A 22,910-nucleotide genomic window follows, 5' to 3' on the forward strand; every position below is an offset into this window, starting at 1 on the left:
AGCATGCACAAAATCCTGAGCTCAATCCCCACCCTCACACAGACTGTATGATACACACATGTACTCCCTAGCACCAGACAGCTAGAGCAGAAGCTGAAGGGGTCTTCAGTATTGACTTTGAAACCAGCCTGAGCTACGTTAGACTTCAGAAGCAAAGGGTCAGCAAAGGGTCTCACAAATTCAGCTACATGCCACCGATTTCCTTCGGCCGCACACCATCTTTTCAGTTCACCATCTTTTATTGGATACAGAACCATAAATTCTGACGCCCACGAGTCCTTTTAAATACATACGCTCGGATACATTCTGCAAAGGGCATCTGGGCGACATGGAGCAAAGTGCTGGAATGGCAATGCCTGGTGGGGCAGGTAAGTGGGGCCAGGGAGGGCCCCCTGGGGGCTGGAGGTACAGGCACCACTTTAGAAACAAAACTAAAATCAAAAGTTCCTGTCCACCCCTCTGCCTAGTGTGCATGAGGGCAGGTTGCAGCCTGGCTGTGCAGGGAGTCAGGGCCTAAGGGCTAGCTGTGCCCTCTTGAGCCACCTCAGGTCCCTGCCTGAGATCCCTGCCAGGGCCGAGTAAAGCCTTGGGAATTCCAGGTCAAGCCTCCCCAGGGCTGTAATAACCACAGAGGCCCAGAGCTGGCCTCCTGGTGGGGTGCCTGCTTGATTGTCGGGCAGTCTAAGGACTAAGGTCCCAAAAAGTTAAGGAAAGCCTAATGGTCTGCTCTTCACCCACCCTTAAGCCTTGTCCTCAGGCAAGGACTACAGCTGAGCTCACTTGTCCAGGAGTGAATATACACAGTAATATATACAGAGAGATGCTGGCCTGAGCCAAGGCTGGATGAAAAAGCATGGCCACCAAGGGCAGGAAACTGTCAGGTCCTCAGGCTGGTGACTAGGGTAGACCCCATCAGTTCTTAACTCCACCGGGCACTGGACCATGTCCCACTGAGGTCTCACCTCTCCAAGTTCACCGGGAACTGTCTTTGGCACCAGCTGTCAACTCTGGGAAATTGTCCTTCAACATTGTGCCTTACACACTGGAGTTGACAGCTTATTGCCTGTGTTCTGGATTCAAGATCAGGGCTGGTGACAGAGCAAAGCAGGCCTTGGGAAGAAGGCCTGGTAAGTTTCTGATGCAATTCCTGAGGCTGACTTAGCCTCAGTTGTCAATGGGGTTTAAAAAAAGAAAAGCCTAATTTTAGGGTACTCTCCATGGGTGGAAAGCTGGGTGTCTGGGCAGGGCGCATACCTTTTTGCCATAACTGGGGGAAAGCAGCCTGCATAAGCATTAAGTACTCAAGCCAAACCATGCCACAACTTAGATGCGCCAGGCTGTTTGGCAGGGGATGGGAGTGTGAGAGATAGCAAGTGGTTGCCCTCTGTGAGCCTTCTCTGCTGACCCAGAGCTGCTTTCTGGAGCAGGGCATGCCCACTCGGGCTTCCTGTGCCTCAGTAAGTATGAGATGCAGGGGACTTTGAGTAGCTGATGAAAGGCTGGGGTGCTTCTAAGGAAGCCAGGGGCTCACCCCATGCCCAACAGGCTCTGTGACTGCTAAAGATGTAAATGAGCACAGCATCCAGAGGCAGGGATTGCCCCCCTTCGGAGAAGGCAAAGGGTCCACAACTTGGTGTCAGAGCTGCTGGCTCTCAGCATGCCTGAAGACTATGATGCCCAAGACTCAGCCAGGCAGGACACAGTGACCTGTCACTTAGGTTGGTAAAGGCTTAGGTTAAAACTTACACTTTACTCACCTTTACTCAGAACAAGAACACGGGTGGGACCTCTTAGGGGTAGGATTCCCTCTCCGTGGATCAGAATGCCCGGGGCTAGCTAGCTTCTTGCCCTGATGGCTGTGCACCCTGATCTACTTCCCCCAACAGCAGGTGCCTCCCCTACCCAGGGAGATGTCCAAATCCTGGGGTTGTGAATCGGAACCCCCTTGGGGCAGGCTTGGCCAACAACATTACTTTGTGCTTTATCCAAGAGACAGAAAGGGCAGCACCTCAGTCTTGAGAGTCACAGGAAGCAGGAGCTACATGGATGCAGCTGGCAAACACCTGACCTACTAAAGGCAGCTGGGGCCCAAGCGCACCTCCACCCCCTTTCTGGGCCACTGAAGGAGGAAAGTTGTGCTGTTGCCTGTGACTCCTGGGGACAAGGCTGGGGAGGTGGGAGCAACCGGAGGCAGCTGTGAGAGGTAGGGGCATAGATACCGCACAGCCAAGGTTACATGCAGGACGAGGCGTGGAGTACCCAGCACGACAGCCTTGGCATTTCAGTCTGTAAGGAGCAGGTACAGAACAAGCCACACAGCTCAGCGATGATGACAAACTGGGACAGAGCTATAGGGTCAGGGAGCATCCAGCTGGAGGCTGTGCAGCAGTGGAAGGGACTTGTTTGGCAACAACCTACAGATGTGTTTGTGCCCAGTCCAGGTTGTGCACAGCTGGAGAAAACTGGCAAGAGGATCCCACCTTATAAAGGAGCAAAGAAAACCCTAAAATGTGGATGACAAACCAGGCATTTGAAAGATCTGCCCAAATGAGGGTGGCCAAGACCTGTGTCTTGGCCACTGCAAGTTCCGAGCAGAGGAATTCAGTTAGGGGATGCTCAGTCTGTGGGGTTTGGTGACCAGACTTCCTGGGTATGATGCAAGGGCCAGCGACACCATACCACAAGTATTCTCCTACTATAGTTTCAGCCCAGGACTGTAAAGACTCAGGAAGACGGGCTGTGGAAGTGATTCCTCTGTTAGGTAACGCCACTCCCCCTCCCCCAAACTCCAGCACAGCAGGTAACCCAGAGTCCCCCCTCCCAATGGCCTAGGGACCTGAAAGGCTTGGGAATCCTGCCAAAATGCCTGGGTCCCTTCTCACTGTAGGGCTTTGGTGGGACCCCAGCTCTCTGATCCCTCAGCAAGGAGCGGTATAGACTACTTTGAGCTTAGCTCTGGAGTGTGATGACAAGAACTCTGTCTTAGGAGTAGCCTCCTCCAACTGGCCAGTCCTCTGCCTGCTTGGGAGGTGCAGGTCTCGTCCTGGTGTGTTCTAGACCTTTTTTTTTTTTTTTTTTTTAACCTTTTGAAATTCAACCCTATGGCCCTGCCCCAACTTCAGCTAACCTTGTACTTGGATTCCTAGACTTGCCTGGATTATCACAGGAGAATGTGGACCTGGAAGAAAGTCTCTCTGTCCAAAGGGAGTGCCTTACAGAGGGCTTGGTCAGGGAAAGGGGAGAAGAGTCCTCCTTGTCATGTCTGAGCTGCCTTAAGCCCCTTCTGGCCTGTGGCTTGACAGGCTCCTGACCAGGAGATGGCCTCAGGAAGGAGACCTGCCTGAGCAGCTGAGGAGCTGCTGGGTGGCTACTGCAGATCCTCTGAGCAGTGACAACCAGCTGCTGGTGTGTCGGCTCAGCTCCTTGCTGGCTGTGCCAGAGGCTGTTTCAGCTGGGAATGTGAGGGGGGAGGTGTCTCAGGGCAGCTTCTTTTCAGCCCCTGTCCTGGGCAGGCAGTGCTCTGGGTCACCTGTCACTCTGCTGTCCCAACTGGACAGGATATTCAACCACTGTCTGGAACCTGGGGAAACACTAAGCCTCCAAAGGTCTAGTCCAAGCCAGGGCCCCTCCAGAGGTCCAAAGAGCACTTGGTGTGGGGCTGGCAGGTGCCCTGCCGCCCCTCACCCGGGTTAGCAGCCACCTTCTACCTTGATGTGCAGAATCTTCGAGAAGCCAGGCCTCCGTCTCAGGGCCTGTAGGAAAGGACCCTAAATTAGCTCTCCTTAGGTTGGGAAGGTAAACTACTACCACCCTCACCAGCCCCAGTCAAGGGGGGAGGGTGTCTTATGTGGCCTTAAAAGCCACATCTCACCTGGAGTTTTGTCACCATATCCTCAAACAGCTTCTGGGCCTCGGGACTGCTGGGCTCTTTGAAGTAATCTGCAATCCCAATCTGCACCACAATGGATTTGAGGTTCCGGCAGATGCCTGGGAAGCAAGTAGGGCAGATAGTGCTTGGCAAGGGCAGTGAGTGAGCTGCATCTTTTCCTCTCATGTATGAAACCAGAGCCCCAGTGAGAAGCACACCTGTGCCAGTACAGGAACAAGAGGACCAGGCCTGTGCTGGCTGCAGCTCATAAAGAAACGTCTTAAGACAGGTAAAGATAGGGGTTGGGGATTTAGCTCAGTGGTAGAGCGCTTGCCTAGGAAGCACAAGGCCCTGGGTTCGGTCCCCAGCTCCGGAAAAAAAGAACCAAAAAAAAAAAAATTTTGGGGCTGGGGATTTAGCTCAGTGGTAGAGCGCTTACCTAGGAAGCGCAAGGCCCTGGGTTCGGTCCCCAGCTCCGGGGAAAAAAAAAAAAAGACAGGTAAAGATATCCTGAGAGGACAAGTGTGTGACAGCAAGCTGCTCACTGCCCTAGCAACTTCCCGGCAGAGGGGACAGCTGTGCCATGGCCTGGGCACTTGGAAATGACCTGAGGGGCAGAGCTGTTGAACTGAGGCTGAGTGTTGAGTGGGAGGCAATCAGACAATGAAGCAAAGGTTTCAATAACTAGCAGCCATGATGTCAGGGAGAGGCAGAATGAGGTCAGGAGCTGGGAGGGGCCTGGACAACATGATTTGGGGGACTGGGTAGTGAGCTCTGGGTGGCCATTTAGGTAGACATGAGGCGAAGGTAACAGGAAGGTCCAGGAGGTAATAAGGTTAAGGAAACAGGTGTGATGGCCCAGGGCTGTCACCTCAGCTACTCAAGAAGTCAAGGTCTGCAGGGACAGCTTAGTAAGACTGTCTCAAAGTAAAAATGCAAAAAAGCCAGGCATGGTGGGGCATGGCCTTTACTCCCTGCATGGGGAGAGGAGGCAGAGGCAGATGGGTCCCCGAGAGTCTGAGGCCAGCCTGATCTAAGTCCCAGCATAATCAGGGCTAAACAGAAAAACCCTGTCTCATAAAGGTGGGGATGGGGTGGGGGTGGGGTAGAGACTGGGAGCATAGCACTTAAAGCAGCTGGATTGAGCTCCAGTACTGGGGGAAAACTGTGGCAACCTCCCAGAGACCACTGGGTTCTGAGTGGTGGTCCACAGTGAAGGCAGAGATGTGACGGAGCAGCTGGAATGGCGTAAGCAGCAGAAAGGGCCAGAGCGAAGTCCTTATCTCCAAGAAATATCCCTGAGGACTCACATATATTTTAATCTACCACCTAAAACGTTGAAATATGAGACTGCAGAATTCAGGAAGCAGAATCGTGTGTAGAAGAGTACTATCTCTTGCTGCTCTCTGCCTGTCTGCTCTGTCTCTACCTCAGTGGGAGGCTCACGGACAAACTTAGTGGCACCATACACACAGCCCTTGGGGACAGGACAATAGACACCCTATGCAACTCAACAGTTGACACTGAATGCTGCCAGGCCTGCAGTACTTCAGAGGCACTAAACGAGCCCAGGCAAAAACTCTGTCTGCTCCTGCACTGGTTAGAGCAATAGGAAACAGTTACACTGCCTGCTTGTACAAGACTCTGTAGCAACCATCACCATCTCATTGGAGAAGCTAGGACTATCCCAAGAGACCCCCACCCCCACCCCCAAGATTGGTCTTATTGATTTTTCTGAATTGGAGAATCTTCAGGGTCACCAGGTCAGAGACCCTCACCTAGGCTATCACCCAGTCCCTGCCCCCTGCCTCCCCCTAGGTGTGTGCAATTTTGCTCCAGCTGCGTGTGGTCTTTGGAGGTACCAGAGTAAGAAGAGCACTCCGCCCATACAGCTATGAGGAGGCTGTCATCTGTGCCGAGACTTTTTGTTGGAATGGCTTCTTTGGGGTGAGCCACACTGTAAGTAATCCTCACACCTATTCTGTAAGTAAACCCAGTCAACACCACAGTTCAGCAAGCTGGATTCTGGAAGCACTACTTGGTACAGCACAGATGCCCCTTCTGGGAGAGGCAGGTATCTCTGTCTGCATCCCCCCAGGAAGAGTTCACTCAGTGCTGCAAACTGTCAGAGGATAGGCTGTAGCCATGCCCTGCAGCCCCAAACCCCCATTGCTCACTGTTAAAATGTAGCAGGGCCTTAGGGGTGACAGGGGTGGCTGTGAGCACCAGCATCTCCAGTCCTTTCAGGCCTTCCCGGCAGACCTCTGCCGCCACCTCCTGGGTAATCTCTGACACGTGGTCCAGTTCCAGGACCTGCAGCCGCATACAGTTTCTTGCTAGGAGAGGAAGAAGATAGGCCTGGTGACAAACTCCCTGACCCCCATCCCCCTGCCCAGCACCCAGACTGCAGCCCCTAATGCTCGTAAGATTTCACAGGCGTATCTCACCTTCGCCCGCTTCTTTTTTTTTTTTTTTTTTTTTTTTTGGTTCTTTTTTTCGGAGCTGTGGACCGAACCCAGGGCCTTGCGCTTCCTAGGTAAGCGCTCTACCACTGAGCTAAATCCCCAGCCCCCGCCCGCTTCTTACCTACACACTCCGACCCCAAGGGAAGACTCACCAAGTGATGCCAGGCCCTGTACCCCACAGCCGGCACCACCTACGCCCAGGGCCCGGAGGTGGGGCCAACAGCGTCCAATCATCTGCAGGCAACGGTTGCTGAACCGGGTGGGCTGCTGGCTGAAGAATGGAGAGTGGAAAGTGGTCAGGGAGGCATTGCACTCCCAAGTGTGACAGCCTAGAGGAGGATGTTTTTCATGCCTCAGGCACGCGCCTTGCCAACAACAGCTGGCTTTTCGAGTCAGAAAATCTCTCATCTCTGACTCTGTCCTCTCCTCTCTTGCTACATCTGGCACCTTCAGATTTCAGAGCCCACCCCGGTCTCCATTCACCCTGTACCTGGTGACCAAATCCTCATTGGCACCAAGTTCTTATCAAGTGTGTGTTACAGTCAAGAGGAGCCAGGCTGTGGAATGCAGGGTGACAATGAAGACACAAAGCTCCACCCTCAAGAGCACGGGACGATTCACACCCTGGGTTCGCCAACAGACTTAGCACCAGACCTGTATTTGCCACTGCCACCTAGCCTTGAACTAGCAGAAATCCTCCTGCTTCAAGTGCTGAGGTCACAGACCTCAGTTTTTGATAACTTTATTAGATTTTTATTGTTGTTTAGATTTTGTTTTAAGAAGTATCTCATGCAGCCTAGCCTGAGTGACTTCAAACTCGTGAAGCTGAGGGACCCTCTTGCTTCAACTCCCCAAGAGCTGAGATGACCGGTGTGTACCACCGTGTCTGGTTCAATACCTTTCTTAAAACTGACAATCTTCCCAATAGCCACCTCATACTTTCTAGATAAGATACACAGGTCTACATCTCCCCCAACCCCCAACCCTGGACAGGGTCTGTTTCTACCCCCTGACCCCGAGACAGGGTTTTTCTGTGTAGCTCTGGTTGATATTGCACTCACTATGTAGACTAGGCTGGCCTCGAACTCAGAGAGCCGCCTCCCTCTGCTCCCCAAGTGTTGAAGTAAGTAGAGGTGTGTGTGCAACGCAACCTGTAGCTCTGCCGTCTTTTACCAAGGCCTTCATGGCTTTGTCCCACTTGCCTTCCCCTATCATTGTCGGCTTGCCTGCCCTACGCACTCCAGGCATCCCTACTACTACTCATCCCTCAACATCCACTCAGGCATCAGTATCTCCGTCCTCTGACCCACCCACGGCAGCAAGGACACAGAAATGACAGCGGAGACTCTGCCTCGAGAACCAACCCTTGCAGAGGAGCTTGAAGCAGAAATCACTACAGAAGAGGTGCTATCAAGGCTCGGGATGGGGGACACTGGGAGCCAAGCAGGGACCACAATGACAGACTCCAACAGTGACAGTGTGGAGGAGCTGGCACGTTGGGGAGAACACTGGGAGGGTAAGGGGCAGCACACAGGCCTGGTAACGTGAGGAAGTCCCAAGGAGAGCAAGGGACGATTCACACCCTGGGCTCTCCAACGACAACAGACTTATTCTTGATTTGAGATGGAATCTCGAGAAGTTGCTCACAGAGGTCTCGAACTCACGATCTGAGCTCTGGAGTAGCTCAGACGACGGGCGTATGATGTCCTCCCCAGCTTCTTTGTTGTTACTGACTTCTCTGACCTGCCTATACTGTGTCAGGGCAGTGCTGACTGAACGTGTATCACGGACTTCAGTCTCTGTGGACAGGATGCCACTGAGCCAGTAGTGACAGCTCTCATCATCAACGCTGTGAATCACAGGGCTGAGTGGCAATGCCAGGCTGTTAGGATGGCTCAGTGGGTAAAGGCACTTACCACCAAGTCTAATGACATAAATTTAATCTCAGAGACCCACATGGTGGAAAGGCACATACCCAAGTCCCTTGACAAAATATGTAATGAATTTTTAAGTGGCACTGCCAGCAAGCCAGAGGAGACTCCAGGTTCTCTGTCACAGCTCCTAATTAGCAACAGCAAACCAGCTCGGTCCTCAGCCCCAGACCAGGCGGGCCCACTGCTGTTCTCTCCTTACCCACCCCCTGGCCTAGGCTTACCAGGGGTGAAGTGGAGCCACCTGGAGGGAGACAATGTCTCTGCAGCCTGCGCCCAGGGCCCAGATCACCTCATGGCCGACAGGGTCCGTGGCACTCCTGTGGAAAAGTCGAAGCTCAAGTAGCCACTGGTCCTACTAAGAGGCAAGACCACGTGGTACCTAAGGATCTTTGGAGCCAGCCTGAGGCACACAAGGGGTGAGCTGTGCTTCCGCAAGAGAGGACCCACCTGTAGGTGACAGCCTGCAGGGCACGGCAGTAGCAGCTGGCCAGCCAGAGTGACCGGTCAGTGAGGATGTTGGGGCAGTGGGAGATCCGCAGGATCAGCAGGTTCCCACCAGCGGCCTTCAGCAGGGACTCCAGCCCTGCTTCAAGGCAGCCCCTGGGGATGACCAAGGTCAGGGAATTGCTGGTGGTCATTTTACCCCCACTGAGCTCTCGGGCTACCCACCCACCGACCCACCGACTGCAGGCCTCACCGGGTGCTGCGGGCATACTCCTCCTTGCTTTCCTTCTTTCCCCGCTGCCGGGGCTTCAGGTTCTGTAATGTTAATGAGTGAGCCTGGGTGCACCACTGAGCCAACATCGCCAGGAACTGAGAAAGACCAAGTGATATGAGCAGAGGTCTGAACTTGACTGGCTGGTGATGGGTTAGCCCTGAGGAGGCACCATGAGAGCATCCTGGGGAACCAGGGCTGTAAGGGTTACAAAAACTAGTCTTGGGCCAGTTCTGCTGAGCAAAGTAGGGCTCCCAGGAGGGCAGGGGCAGGCACCTTGGAACAGACTCGAGCGTTCTCGAGCAGCACTCTCGTCCAGACAGCGGGATGGCGCGCCACAAAGCGCCAGTCCCGGCAGACCTCTGCAGCATGTAGCAGTGTCCGGGTATCCAGGTAGGTGAAGATACAGAAGAGGGCAGCACGCATCTTGAGGATTTCTGGGCTGATGACCTCATTGGAGCGTGAGGGGCTGCCTCTCTCCATCCGTCGGCCTCGCCCGCTGCCTCCTTCAGGGCGGGCTGCAGAACACCAGGGCCAAAGGGAGGAGCATAAAAGACCAGTCAGGGTTGTGGGTGAGGAGCCGCAGGGGTGAGTATGAGGCCTCCCACCCCACTGAGGACTGACTCCCTGGGAAGACAGCGTCTCTGCATCCCCTTTCTTTGCAGTACCCCAAATTTTACTAATTGGAAAACGAAGTTGTCTCACGAGTTCTAGCCTGGCCTTGAACTCAAGCCCAGGATGGCCTTGAATTGCAGATTCTCCTGCATTTGCTGCCCAAATACTAGGATTACAGGTGTGCATCACCTAAAGCCAGGGCCGCATGGATCTAGACAAGCACTGCACTAACTGAAACACACACACACACACACACACACACACACACACACACACACACGCACCTCCACCCAAAGCCCCAAACTTTCTATTTAAGAGTCACCCTGACTCTAACCCCCTAAGCCATCCACCTAAGTACAGAGCTACTCCCTCAAACCCCTGCTCCCTGCCAGGTGCTTGAGAGCCTAGAGTAAATGCTCAGCTTCTCTCCCTACCCGTGATGGAGCCTACCATGTACACAGACTCCTTAAACGGGGCGTCTTTAGGTCACTGCAGGCCTGCCCCATCACATAAACCCTTGTTCCTTGCTGTCTTGTCACATAAGCTTGAAGTAAGCAAGAGGAAGCGAGGCGTAGGAGCAGAGGGTCACCACCTCCACCCTGTGTCTCCTACGAGAAGCTGGGCTGTCTACCCCCTCTCTCAGGACTTACCCGAGAGCCGGCAGCTGTTCAAGGGTCCAGCCACAGCAGGTCCAGGGCGTGGGACATCAGAGGGTCCTTCAGCCTCTGACTCAGTAGTTCGGGAGCCCACATCTGAGACGTCACCTTCCTCCCCTTCTGTGCTATGACGGCGCGGTCGGCGCTGCCAGTTCTGGATGGCCTGTCTTCGTAGACCTGAACTACGAGGGGGCTGGGACCGCTCTGAACCACCGTTGGTTGCCTGGGCCCGTGAACCCAAGCCCCCAGGGCCACTGTCCTCCGAGGGCCCTTCCTCTTGTCGGGGTAGCTCCAGACTGTCACTGTCATAGCAGCCTGAGCTCTGGGATGCAGCTGGCACACGGCTGGAGGCCCTGGGGTGGGTGGGGGAGTGCATACTGAAGACTGAGGGATACCAGGCTGTCCCAGCTCCCCACGATATCCTTACCACCAGCCAAGGGTAGCCCACTGTCTTGCTTTCCAAAAGTTCCCTCAGCATGGAAAGCCAGACTGGTGACAACAGGGGGGTGGGCCCAGGAGACAAGCCTCTGATGGGCCAGCAGACCTTCCAGGGTGAGGGTAGGCTGTTTGGGGTGGGCCAAACCCAAGGCTTACCCTGTGCTGGGAGAGGAGCCATGCCGTGATACAGCATATGTGCTTGGCACAGCTGGGCCTGCATGGTGTTCTCGCTGCAGCCCCCAGAGTGGAAGGGAAAGAAAGGATGGGTAGAGGAGGCCAGAGAAGAAGGCAATTGTAGGAGAGAGAGGGAGACGGAGAGAAGAAAGGAGAGAGAAGAAAACAGTTGGGAAAGATGGATGAATGGACAGACAGGCAGCCCAGACAGGCAGACTCCCAAATTCCCTCCCAAGCCACCCACCCAGCATCCCAGGGCCCCGCTCGTGACTCCTAGGCTCTCATCTGAAATGTGCAGAAGGGCTTCTGAAGGCTGAGGCGACTGAAGTTGCCTTGCCACAGCCTCAGAGCCAGCTCTGCTGCCCTGCCAAGAGTGCACCTCCCTCCCACTTTAGACCTGGAGTTGCTTCTAGGGGTATAGGCAGAGGGGGTGAGTTGGAGTGGTGCATGGGAAGGCGGTGGGGGGGGCACACATGAGCATGTGAGAAGTCAGGGCAGGCACACACTCACCATTCTGCCTGGGCCTCTCAGCCCAGGCCCCGAGGCACTGCCCCCACCTCCTCTGCCCAGGCTGGCACTGGGAGTGCTGCCACAGCTGCTGCTGATGACCTGCAACTGGCGCTCAGCCCTGTCTGCACGCTCCAGGAGCTCCTCAATGAACTGTTGCAGCCGCAGCTTGGCACTGGCCTCCCGGGCTGCCGTCTCTTTCAGGAACTGGTCGATCTGCACCACCTCCCTGGGCGGGGAGCAGTCTCTTACCCCAGGCCCCTGACCTGACTGCCCTCAAACCTCCCATTGGAGGAAAGTGGCCAGTAGGAGAGAACTAACACAGTGGCCTAAAGTGTTTGCTCATGATCCCATGGATAAGGCCCACCACATCCCCTCCCAACCCCCCAACACACACACACACACACACACACACACACACACACACACACACACACAGATACACACAAACACAAACAGGCAGACACACAAGGCACACAGTTCAGGACCTCCATATCAAAATTGTCAACCTGACAGAATCTAGAATCACATACAAGATGAACCTCTGGACAAATCTATGAGGAAGTTTCTGGATGGTGCTAACCGAGAGGGGAAGATCCACCCTAAATTTGGGTGGCGCCATTCCATGGGCTGGGGTCCCAGGCTAAACAAAAAGTTGAAGCAGGCTGAGCAGCCGCCTCCCCTCTGTTTCCTGGCTGACTTGATGTGACCTCACACTCTTAGGACTACACCATCCCTACAACAATAAGGTCTTTCCCCAAACCACAAGCTAAAACACACCTTTCCTCCTTCAAGTTGCTTTCTTTTTTTTTTTTTTTTCGGAGCTGAACCCAGGGTCTTGCGTTTGCTAGGCAAGCGCTCTACCACTGAGCTAAATCCCCAACCCCTCAAGTTGCTTTCAAAATACAAATCTTTATTACATGTGTCTAGAGAGACCACTCAGCCACTTGTTACTCAGAGTGCAGAAGTCCTGAATTTGGTTCCCAGCACCCACATCCTGGCTCACAACGGCCTGTAACCCCCTCTGCAGGGGATCTGACACCCTCTTCCCACCTCCGTGGGCACCAGAGGTAATGTATGCACACATGATACTTGTTTACACATAAAATAGCAAAGATAAAACTCAAGCAAAAACATAAGCAAGTCTGGGCTCCAATGCCGTGCAGAGGCTGGAGGGCAACATGAAGGAATTGGCTCTCTCCGTCACCATGAGACCTAGGGAACAAAGTGGCAGCACTCTAAACATGTCAAGGCCACAAGCAAAGTTACTAAGCACAGCGGGTCTTCCCTGACACAGTCACAGGAAGGCTCATTCCTACACACAGAGCCCCATAAACAAAAAGCAGAAGTTCTCAGTTCCCTGTGGCCTCAATACACTGCCTCCTCACCAAGGGCCATGCCCAGCCACGTTAAAAACCTCACAGCAGTGAACATATATCCTAACTTGACCCAACACACAGCCCCCAACATGTTCCTATGTATGCAATCATATTCATCCTCGGGCAACTCATGCTCTGAAGTATATCAAGGACCACGGAGGCTCAGCCCCCCAACCTGCTCAAACTCACATGTGCTCCAGAAGCGTCAAAATGAAGGGAGTCCCATCTACACAGGCATAAAGAACGCCTACAGCATCACCAGGTACCACCTCCCAGCATCCAAGGGGGACATACAAACACAGCACACTGTTACCCAAGTGTGTGTATCCCCACATGCATTCAGCTGCTCATGGACCCATTCAACACTTCATCCGGGTGCTAGGCACCATCTGAAATACGGGGAAAACATGACTAAACAACAACCAAAAAGGAAATCATGGATGGTGCTGTCCCAAGGTCCGTGGTGCTGGGCTGTGTATAAAGAAGCAAACTGAGCAACCGCGGAGAACAAACCGTTGCGTAAATGCTCCTCCCTGGTCTCTGTTCCAGTTCTTGCCTTGAGTTCCTACTCTGACTTCTTTTTATGATGGATGGAGGAGTATAAATTATAAATAAAAATAAACCCTTTCCTCTTTAAAAAAAAAAGGGGGGGGGGACAATGGGGACAAGCACAATGTCTGACTCTATGCATTCCTAAGGTTCCGTTTGAGACTAAGAGAAGCAAAAGGGAAGCCTGAAAAGATGGCTGAAAGGGGGTAAAGACAGAGGAAAGCTAAGTGTGGTGATGCATGGCAGTAATACCAGTACTCCTGAGGCTGAGGCAGGAGGATCACCAGATCAGAGGTAGCCTGGGCTACGGGGTGAGGCTGGGGGGGGGGGGTCTGTGTCAGGATGCTGTAGATGGATCCAGGAGGATGAACAGTAAGTTTACCGATGACATAGTGGCTGGTGGTGGAGGTGGCAACCTGACCCCAGTGGGTAGGTTCAAGAAAGAACTAGAAATGCAAGGAAGGCCTTCAAGAATGCAAGAGTACAGAGGTAGCAGGACAAGAGGAAGCAGGCGCACGGTACCTCTTCCGTTTTTAAAGAAGGGATACAGTTGTGTCTGCATGCTCTATGAAGTACAAGACATGGAGAACTAGGTCATTTCTTTTAGTAGGCTAACCGAAAGATCTAGTACCAAAATGCAAGCGCTGCCTGGCCTGGATAGCAAAGGTGAAGAAAGACTTTCAAGGATGGGCACAAGGTCCCAATAACACACAGTCGGAGGTCCCAAATCATCACCACGACACCCTTGAACTCAGTGACATTACCATCACAGACTCATCTTAGAACTTACATTCTAAAGCCTGGCCACATGGAGACACCCCAAACACGTGTGTGGATAAGTGTGTGACACATACGAACACCCACCCGCTGGACTTCCAGGGCCTACTCACTGCTGCTTGCGGCTCAGCTCCTGTTCCTTATGCACCAGGTCCTGCTTGAGCGAAGCCAGCAGTTCCACGCTCACGTCCACTTGGCGCGAGAGCTCAGACGCGCGCTCCTCCAGTTCCTCCTTCTCACGCCCCAGGCGCGCGCTCTCCTGTCGTGCAGTCTCCAACTCTGCTGCCTTGCGCTCCAGTTCAGCCTGTAGCCGACCCACCTGGCCCGCGATCTTCTGCTCCACCTCCTCGCTCAGCCGCTCTAGTCTCCGGTCCACCTCCAGCTTCTCCAGGGCGCGGATCTTGAGGCGTGCCAAGCCCTCTTCGTAGGCGACGTCCGCAGGTGATGGCGACGCCGGCGATGCAGAGGTAGGCCCGGAACAAGGACCAGGGCCAGGTCCGGGTGGCGGCGTCGAGCAGGCCGAGGATGCCACGGACTTGCGCGCGAAGAGCTCGCCGAGTGGGATTTCGATTTCGCGTAGCGCATAGCGCGCAGCGGGCACGAGCCCCGGCTCGGCCAGCTCCTCGCAGGGCAGGCTGGCGGGCACCAGGTCACCGGGGAAATGCGCCAGTGGCGCGTGGTGGTGATGATGGTGCAGCAGGTGCGGCCCCGCGGGCGCTGGCCCCGCTGCCTGCTCCTTGCCCTGGAAGGACGTGCTCTCGAAGACCTCGCGCCGGGCCCCGGGGACAGCCAGCAGGGCCGCGGGCTCAGGCGCCAGAGGGAAGCCAGAGGCTGCGGCAGCTGCAGCTGCAGCGGCGGCCGCGCCGTCGCAGATGCTGTTGGTCTTGGAGAGGATGTAGAGCGTCTCGTAGGTGTGGCTGTATTCCAGGTGCGCGCGCAATGACGACAGGCTCCGGAAGCGCTTATGCTCCCCGCAGCGCGGGCAGCGGTACGGTAGGTCCAGCGAGGCCATGGCCCAGCCGCCCTCGGGGCGCGCCGGCTCCACCGCGGCCGCCTCCAGGGTCAGCCGGGCGCGCTCATGGGGGGCCGCGGGTGGGCCCGGCCTGTGAGATCAAAAAGACTGGGTACACCAACAGCCAGGGCCCCGGAGGCTAGAAGAGAGAAAATGAAGCTCAACATCTTGCTAGCATTGCTCCCACTTGCTACTCCCTGCTCCAGCAACCCTCTACCCCATCCAGCGGGAAACCAATATGCCCAGGACGGCAGAGCCAGAGGTGGCCAAGAGCCACTGGCCTCCTGCCTTTCAAGTGCTAAGATTACTAGGTCTTGGTGGTTGGGTTTCATTTTCATTAATATTTGTTTTGGAAGGCTGGAGAAGACAGTTAAAAAGCAGTTGTTGCTCTTGCAAGGTACCTGGGTTTGGTTCCCAGATGCACACAAATGATTCCCAACCATTCTAATTCCTGTTCCAGGGGTCCATTTCCTTTTTCAGTCGTCCCTGACACACGTCTGGGCAAGCACACGACACACATATACAGATGCAGGCATTCATACACAAGAAATAAAGTAAATTTTTAAAAATGTAGGGAATGTTTGTTTGCCAGTGGGGCAGGTGCTTATCATCCCAGCACTTGGGAAGGGAAACCAAGAGGATGAGACATTCAGGATTATCCTCAGCTACACGAAGAGGCATGGCTAGCCTGATCTACATAAGATGCTGCCAAATGTTTTGTTTTCGATGTGGTTTTAATCCCGAGACTTGCTGGCCTGGAATTCACGATGCAGCCCAGGCAGGTCTTGAATTTTCAGGGATTCACTTTCCTTAGCCTCTCAAGTGCTAAGATTATAGGCAAGAGCCACCGTGCCTGGCTTAAAGAAATAATTATAATTGTAAGGATTCCCAACCTAGAAAAAAAACTGTCCAGGCACTCTTCAACAGCAGAGTGGGACCCAGGCGTGGTGGCATATGCCTTTAATCCCAGCACTTAGTAGGCAAAGGCAGGTGAATTGCCAAATGTTACAGAATTAAGATCCCAAGCAAGAAAACAGAATGGATCGATTTTGGTCTATTCATAACGTACTGCTTCTCTGTAGTGAGCAGTGAACCAGTATCCATAGCAAAAGACGGATCTGCTTAGATTTACTTACAGGAGAGAAGCCAAACCGAATACACTGCAGGATTCCAGAGCTGGAAAGCAAGACCAAGCATAAGTCAGAGTAAGAGGCTCTCCCTGAGGGCTTCGTGGGAAGGAACCCTGTGTGCTACTGAGGAGGTCCTGTAGCTTGATCAGGGCTGTGTTTGTGTGTGCCTATGTAGATAAAAATCATCAAGACATGTACATGACCCCGGGGTGTTTATTCCATGCGCCCTAGCTCATGTATGTGACATCCAAGGTCCTCAAACAGACACTTAATTTCCATCTTATGAAGACCACATCCGACATGTAGGCTGGATGCTAGAACTAAGTTGCAGAGACCAAGATGCTTACCCAGATATGACGCTGTGGGTGGCACTGTTCCATGCCACCATTCCAGGCACTGATGTCCCTTCCTCAAACTTGGATAAGTTGGCTTTCAGGGAATGCTCCTGCCGCTCCCTCCAAGGGCCCCATTATCTTTCCTTTCCTACCATTCCTGACAGCAAGCCACCCATCCTCCCGCCTGCCTGCGGCTTCTCACACCTCCCCATCTTCTGACTTCACCACTCCATTCTCACAGACTTCCTTTCTTAACTCCCTGAGTTCAGGCTTCATGCTCTCTCTGAGGACAATGCAGTTGTCATCAAGATCTTTGTCCACTTTGTCTGTTGATGCTCAACTTTTCCATCGAGGCTGCCGTGATATTGCCCAGGGCGGATGTGGTGGTTTGAATAGGAACGTTCCCCATAGACTCATGGCCTTACGGATGGCACCATTAGGACATAACCTGCCATGTTTCCCACCATTGATGATAATGCACTAAACCTCTGAAACTGTAAGCCAAACTCTCTAAAAGAGTTGCAGTGGTCATGGTGTTGCTTCACGGCAATAAAACCCCAACTAAGATGGAGATTTTCCTCTGAGTTTTGTGACTTTTCTGTGCTTAATGGATTCCAGCCTCTGTGTGGTAGCCCCACAGCCTCTCTCTGTCCCCAGTGACTCACACCTTGAAGCTTCTCTCAGCTCCACCTCTACCTCCTGATGGTTTCCAGACTTCTCCTGCCTTCTGCCATTTCTACACAGATGTAGCGACATCCCATGACCACCCAGCACTTAGCCTCCACCTCAGATCAGCACTCTGCTTGGATCGTGGGGAGTCTGCCTTTCCCACTTTCTCAGTCCATCCATGTGGACTAGGGCAAATAATCAATTCCCCTGCTTTGCTTACAGTGGCTCTGCATTCCTTGTACTAGGGGAAAACAGCTGAGAAATTAGAGGCAGATTCCTTTTCCAAATAGTAGGTAGGCCCTATGGTAGTTAGTGGCTTTTTCTCCCTTTACATTTAGTCCATTTTGTGTGGGGTGATCATGCCATGGCCCATGTGTGGAGGTCAGAGGTCAGGCTGTGAGAGTCAGTTCTTTCCTCTCACCACAAGGAAACCTGGGTTGTCGGGCTTGGTGGTAACGCTCTGTACCTGCCATGCACCTTTACCTCACAGACATCTCCCTCGCCCTGTGGTGTTAGTGTTAACTGTCAGGTTCACAGAATCATCTGGGAGATGGGCCACTGGGGAATTTTGATTTCGGTTGTCGAGGTGGGAAAACTGCCCACTTGGGGTCGTGTCAGTCTCTGACCAGGACCCTAGACTGTATACATGGATGAAGAAGCCAGCAGCAGCTCACGTCAGTGCTGTTTCCTGACCCTGCAATGCAAACAGCTGCTGTAAGCTCCTGTATCCTGGACATCCCTGCCATGATGTACGGCACGGTGAACTCTGAGCTAAAATAAACCCCTTCTCCCCGAGTTGTTTTTGTTATGAAGACTGCTCTTGACCAAGCTGTTGAAAAATGGCATTCAAGCCAGATCAGCCAGGTAGTGGTGGTGTACGCCTTTGATCCCAACACTGGGAACTTTCTCTAAGTTCAAGGCCAGCCTGGTCTACAGAGTTGAGTGCCAGGACAGCCAGGGCTACACAAAGAAACTCTGTCTTGCATGCCTTCTCGTCCCCCTCCATGCACAAGGAAAAAAAACAAACAAAAAACAAGAAGAGAGATTAAGGCGGGGAACATTAAGATACTAAGACAAAGCCGCCCCACTTGCCTGCACTCCCTAGTGAAAAATTGGTGGTGCTCCCAGCACTCAGGAAGCAGAGGCAGGCAGAGGTTTGTGAGCTGGAGGTCAGCTTGGTCTACCTAATGAGGGCTTCAAAATAAATAAATACGTGAACCCCGTCACAGCAGCAAATCAGCCCCTGGAGCTGAGGCCATGTCCCCACAAAGGCTGTTAAGTGTTAGAATGCTGTTAGGGGTTGTGGTCTTTGCTATGGCTTTCTCAGTAAAGTCCAACAAGACCTATTTCAGTCAACCTGAAGGCAGAGGGAAAAATCGCTTTCCTGGAGAGGGCCCTTCAGCCGGGAGCCAGTAATCTAATATAACCGAGATAATGAAGAGCCGGTCCTTAGCTTTAAACCAAAGTGAACTCAAGCAAAAAAGAGAGGAGGCAGGAAGCTCAGCGGGAGGGCAGTCTGGGACCAGCCTGCTCTCAACTTCTCTGGCCCTCCTGTGTCCTCTCCATGGAAACAGCCATTATAAGCAGTCTGGGTGAGGGGGAGTTCAGCTTGAGTAGGAAGAGACCAAAGAGCTTGGGGTCCTGCATCGCCCCATGGCAGGGAGCCCTGGCTAGAGCCCTTCTCCCAAGCGGGCTACACAGGGGGCCTGTTGCTAAGAGATAACTCGATTCCTTATCCCCACCACCATCGTGGAATCGATTCTTGAATTAAAACTTTCAATGAAGTCTCTGGCTTTGTATAAACACTCTGGGGATAAAGAAGGCAAGGAGATAGGAAGCCCTCTTGAAAATCAAGACCAGTACACTTCTAGAAAAGCCTAGAAAATGTTACCCCTAAGATTGTGCCTCCTGTAACCCAAACAGAGGCTCCCTTTCGTCCCCTCATAAGGAGCCTCAGAGTACCAAGAATGGAGACTGTAGCATTAGCTTTAGCTGGGGAGGTCAAAGTCCTTGCTACAGTCAAGGCTGTGGGCTGTAGACTAGGTGTTTTTCCTTCCTATCCCTCTTCGGCTGGGTACTCCACCCCCCCCCCCCAGCGCCCCACCCACTCCCAGCGCCCCACCCCCACTCCCAGTACCCAACCCCCACCCCAGCTATACAGTTTTCCCTCCATCATTCGATTCTGGTCCCAGACTAAAAGACCTTAAAGACTAGATTACTATTTAATCAAACACAGCACAATGTTCTACTTGGACTGGCTGTGTTCTGGGGACGAGAGTGTGATTGACTTTGCTTCTTCTGGACACAGGGCAACCATAAGTTTGTGAAGGCTGGCTGCACTGGCTGAACTGGGAGAACATCCTACATTACTAACCAGTTGAGTGGAAACCCACGTGTCTATTAAAAGTGTCCTACAGTACTGCTAGCCATCTTTACTTCTTTGTTAACACACCCAGTTTTCTCTTGGAGAACTGTTTCGGGTCAACTCTGAGTGGGCGGAGCTAACCGCAGCCCTGGCTCCAAGGAAGGAGCGTCTGGAAAGAAATGAACAAGTCTCCCACTCCTGGTTAACACAGGTACCCCGGGACCTCTGTGTAACTAGCAAGACAGGAGCCTGGGGCTTCCGATGTCACTTAAACAGTGACACCCAAATCTGCCCAAAACTTTTTACTCAACACATAGATTTTTGTTGGCAACATGATGTATACAACTTTTGCAGGCTCCCATGTGCTGAGGTGTGTGTGTGTGACTGTAGGCACCCATCTGCCACAGCATGTTGTGGATGTCAGAGGACAACTTTCAGGAGTTGGTCCCTGCCTTTCCAATTTCTTTTTCTATTTTGTGTGCACATAGAGACCCTAAGCTAATAATGAGACTATCCTTGATCACCCTCCTACCTTATTCACCCTCCTACCTTATTCACGGAGGCAGGGTTTCTTAATCAAACCCAGAGTTCACTGATTATACCTAGTCCTGCCAACCAGCCTGCTGCTCTGGGGAATTCCCTATCTCTGCCTTCTGGGGCTAGAGTCACAGGCTGGTCATCATGGCCACTTGGCATTTATATGGGGGATCCAAACTTATGTGGGACAAGCACTAAGCCATCTCCCCACCTTCCACCTTATCTAAAAGAAAGGTTTGGTCCCTGTTTTAGTGGCTGTAGAAGTCAGGCTAGCTGGTCTGAGAGCTTCTGGACAGCTCTCCTGCCTCCATCTCCAAGGAATGCTGGGATTACAGACGTGTACAATGCCATCCAGCTTTGATAGGGGTTCTGGGATGAAACCCAGATTTCTCAGGCTTTCATGGAAAGGGCTTTAACCCCCTAAGCCATCTCTCCAGCTTTTGTTTTTCTAATTTTCCAAATGACTCACTTGAACATGTTGCCAGTCTCTAGCAAAGAGACTCTAGATGAACTCAGCGACCCACGGTGTCAAAACAGATTCCAAACTCCCACTCACTCCCAGCAGCCTGGTTTTCTTCAATGTTGCCACCCTCCTCCCAGATATACTATAGCTATCTTGTTTTTTCTGTTTCGAGTGCTTTGTGCTCTTTCAGGCCAAGGCCTCCTCACAACCCGGCTGGCCTTCAGTCTCACAACTCTCTTTTATCCTACATAACTATATGCCCTCCTTTTAAATTACTTTTTTTTTTTTTTTTTTTTGTTACCACATGGTCTCATTCTACAGCCCAGGCTGAGCTGGCCTGCCACTTGTGCTCTTCCTGTGGCCACTGTCTGGAGTGCAGGGATTTGCCTTCATGCCCCACTCCAGACCTGTCTTTCAGTACAGGATTTCTGTTCAAGACTCCTTTCGTAGCCTCCCCACTGCCTGCCTACCACTGCCAGATTCCAGTCTCCTGTCTGGTCTCTGTGTGCTCTTAGAAACTTGAAAGTGAAAACAGACCTGGTTTCTTCACCTGAGTTTCTTTGATTGCCCTATTTGGACACTTCCCCACCATTTTTTAGCCATCTTGGTCTCTTAGTGATTTGACTATATACTATGCTATTTGAATATGGGGTGGGAGTGTTAAACTACTGTGTGTGTGTGTGTGTGTGTGTGTGTGTGTGTGTGTGTGTGTGTGTGTGTACATACTAGGAGAGATGCACAACGGCCACAGTACACATGGAGGTCAGAGGATAGTTTGTGGGAGACAGTTCTTACCTTCTACCATATGGGTCCTGGGACTGGACTCAGATTGTTAGGGCTAGCAGGAGCAAATGCTGTGATCTACTGAGCCGTCTCACCAGATCTAGTTTTGTGAGACAGGGTCTCACCATATAGCCCAAGCTGACCTGCATCTCACCATATACCCCATAGCTGGTCTCGAACTACCCATAGTCCTCTTTGTCAGCCTTACAAATGCTGGGATTACAGGCACAAGCTGCTATGCCCAACCCAATTTTGCTCATTTTCACATGGAATATTCCAATTTCCTTACTGATCTGCAAAGGCCTTTATAATATCGATCTCTTGTCCCTTATGTACTGCAAATATATTCTCAAGTATGTTGATTGGCTTTTACTTTATATTTTTATTGATATGTTAAAAGTACACCTCAGTAAAACTTTAATGATTTCTGATTTTGTTGCTATGCTGAGGAAGTCTGTTCCCACCCAAAGGCTGTTACCAACTACACGTGTTCTTTAGTGCTTAAGACTTTATTTTTTTTCCAGAGTATTTTTAAATCGACTCTGTGTGTATGAGTATTTTGTCTGCATTTATATCTCTGAAAGACCTGTGGGCCTGGTGCCTACAGAGGCCAGAAAAGGGTGTTAGATCTAGAACTGGAACCAGATGTGAACTGGAACCAGATGTGGGTCATCATGTGGGTGCTGGCAATAAAACCCAGGTCCTCTGGAAGAACAGTTAGTGCTCTTTATTTCTGAACCATCTTGCTAGCCCCCAGGATATTTTAAGAATAAGTGTTTTAAGTAAATAACCCTGCTACCACGGCTGATGACAACTGGGAAACGTGCACGTATGACGGACTGTGTGGCCCTCTTCACATTTGGATCCACAGTTAGATTTCTTTCCCCACATTTAGAACCGTCAAGAGGACCTTTTTCTTGTCTCCCTTCTTAAGAATGTAAATAAATAAAATATTTACATCATTTTAACATGTGTTTGTGTCTGTGTGGGTATGAGAGCGCAGGTGCCTGAGGAGACCAGGAGAGAGCCCCTGGAGCTGGAGTTATGGGTTGCCAGCAAGCACTCCCAACTGATGTGCCGTCTCTGCAGCTCCCCCTTTTCTCTCTAAGTGGGGTCTCATGTAGCTAAGGCTGGCCTTCAATTCCTGACTTCTCTGCCTCCATTTCTGAGGTGGTAAGATTACAGGCCTTCTACGCCACACCCAACTTAACTTCCTTCATTTTAAACAAATATTTGGTAATTAACTTTGAAGAACAGCTCAGTTGGTGAAGCACATGTCTTGCCTACACAAACCCTAGATTCAACTCCCAACACCACACAAAAAAGGCTAAGGTCACTAAATACTCAGTGTGCCAAGGTCACCGTCCTTTAGGTATACTAAATTCTAAAAACAGCCAGAGGAAATAAATTTTAAAAATGACTTTCTAGAAAACACTAAATATATATATGGAGAGGGAGGGGAAGGGGAATGGAGGGAGAGAGGGAGAGAGAGAGAGAGAGAGAGAGAGAGAGAGAGAGGGAGGGAGGGAGGGAGGGAGG

General features: G+C 52.2%; 1 protein-coding gene across 2 annotated transcripts in view; it reads right to left on the minus strand.

Moving 5' to 3' along the window:
- Positions 1–220: 220 nt before the first annotated feature.
- The window catches only part of Fbxo41 (F-box protein 41), a 32,079-nt gene continuing 9,389 nt past the window's right edge, over positions 221–22,910 (minus strand). Inside the window, 13 exon segments of one of the 2 annotated variants that reach the window (NM_001107871.3) lie at positions 221–3,752; positions 3,872–3,987; positions 6,046–6,204; positions 6,486–6,604; positions 8,489–8,584; positions 8,715–8,867; positions 8,965–9,080; positions 9,259–9,500; positions 10,248–10,606; positions 10,848–10,921; positions 11,376–11,601; positions 14,191–15,228; positions 16,226–16,386. In NM_001107871.3, coding sequence (NP_001101341.1) covers positions 3,690–3,752; positions 3,872–3,987; positions 6,046–6,204; positions 6,486–6,604; positions 8,489–8,584; positions 8,715–8,867; positions 8,965–9,080; positions 9,259–9,500; positions 10,248–10,606; positions 10,848–10,921; positions 11,376–11,601; positions 14,191–15,089 — 2,622 coding nt within the window. In that variant the 5' untranslated portion in view covers positions 15,090–15,228; positions 16,226–16,386 and the 3' untranslated portion in view covers positions 221–3,689. 2 annotated transcript variants of the gene reach the window in all.

Source organism: Rattus norvegicus, chromosome 4 (assembly GCF_021556685.1).
Source record: "Rattus norvegicus strain SHRSP/BbbUtx chromosome 4, alternate assembly SHRSP_T2T, whole genome shotgun sequence".
NCBI classification, from domain to species: domain Eukaryota; kingdom Metazoa; phylum Chordata; class Mammalia; order Rodentia; family Muridae; genus Rattus; species Rattus norvegicus.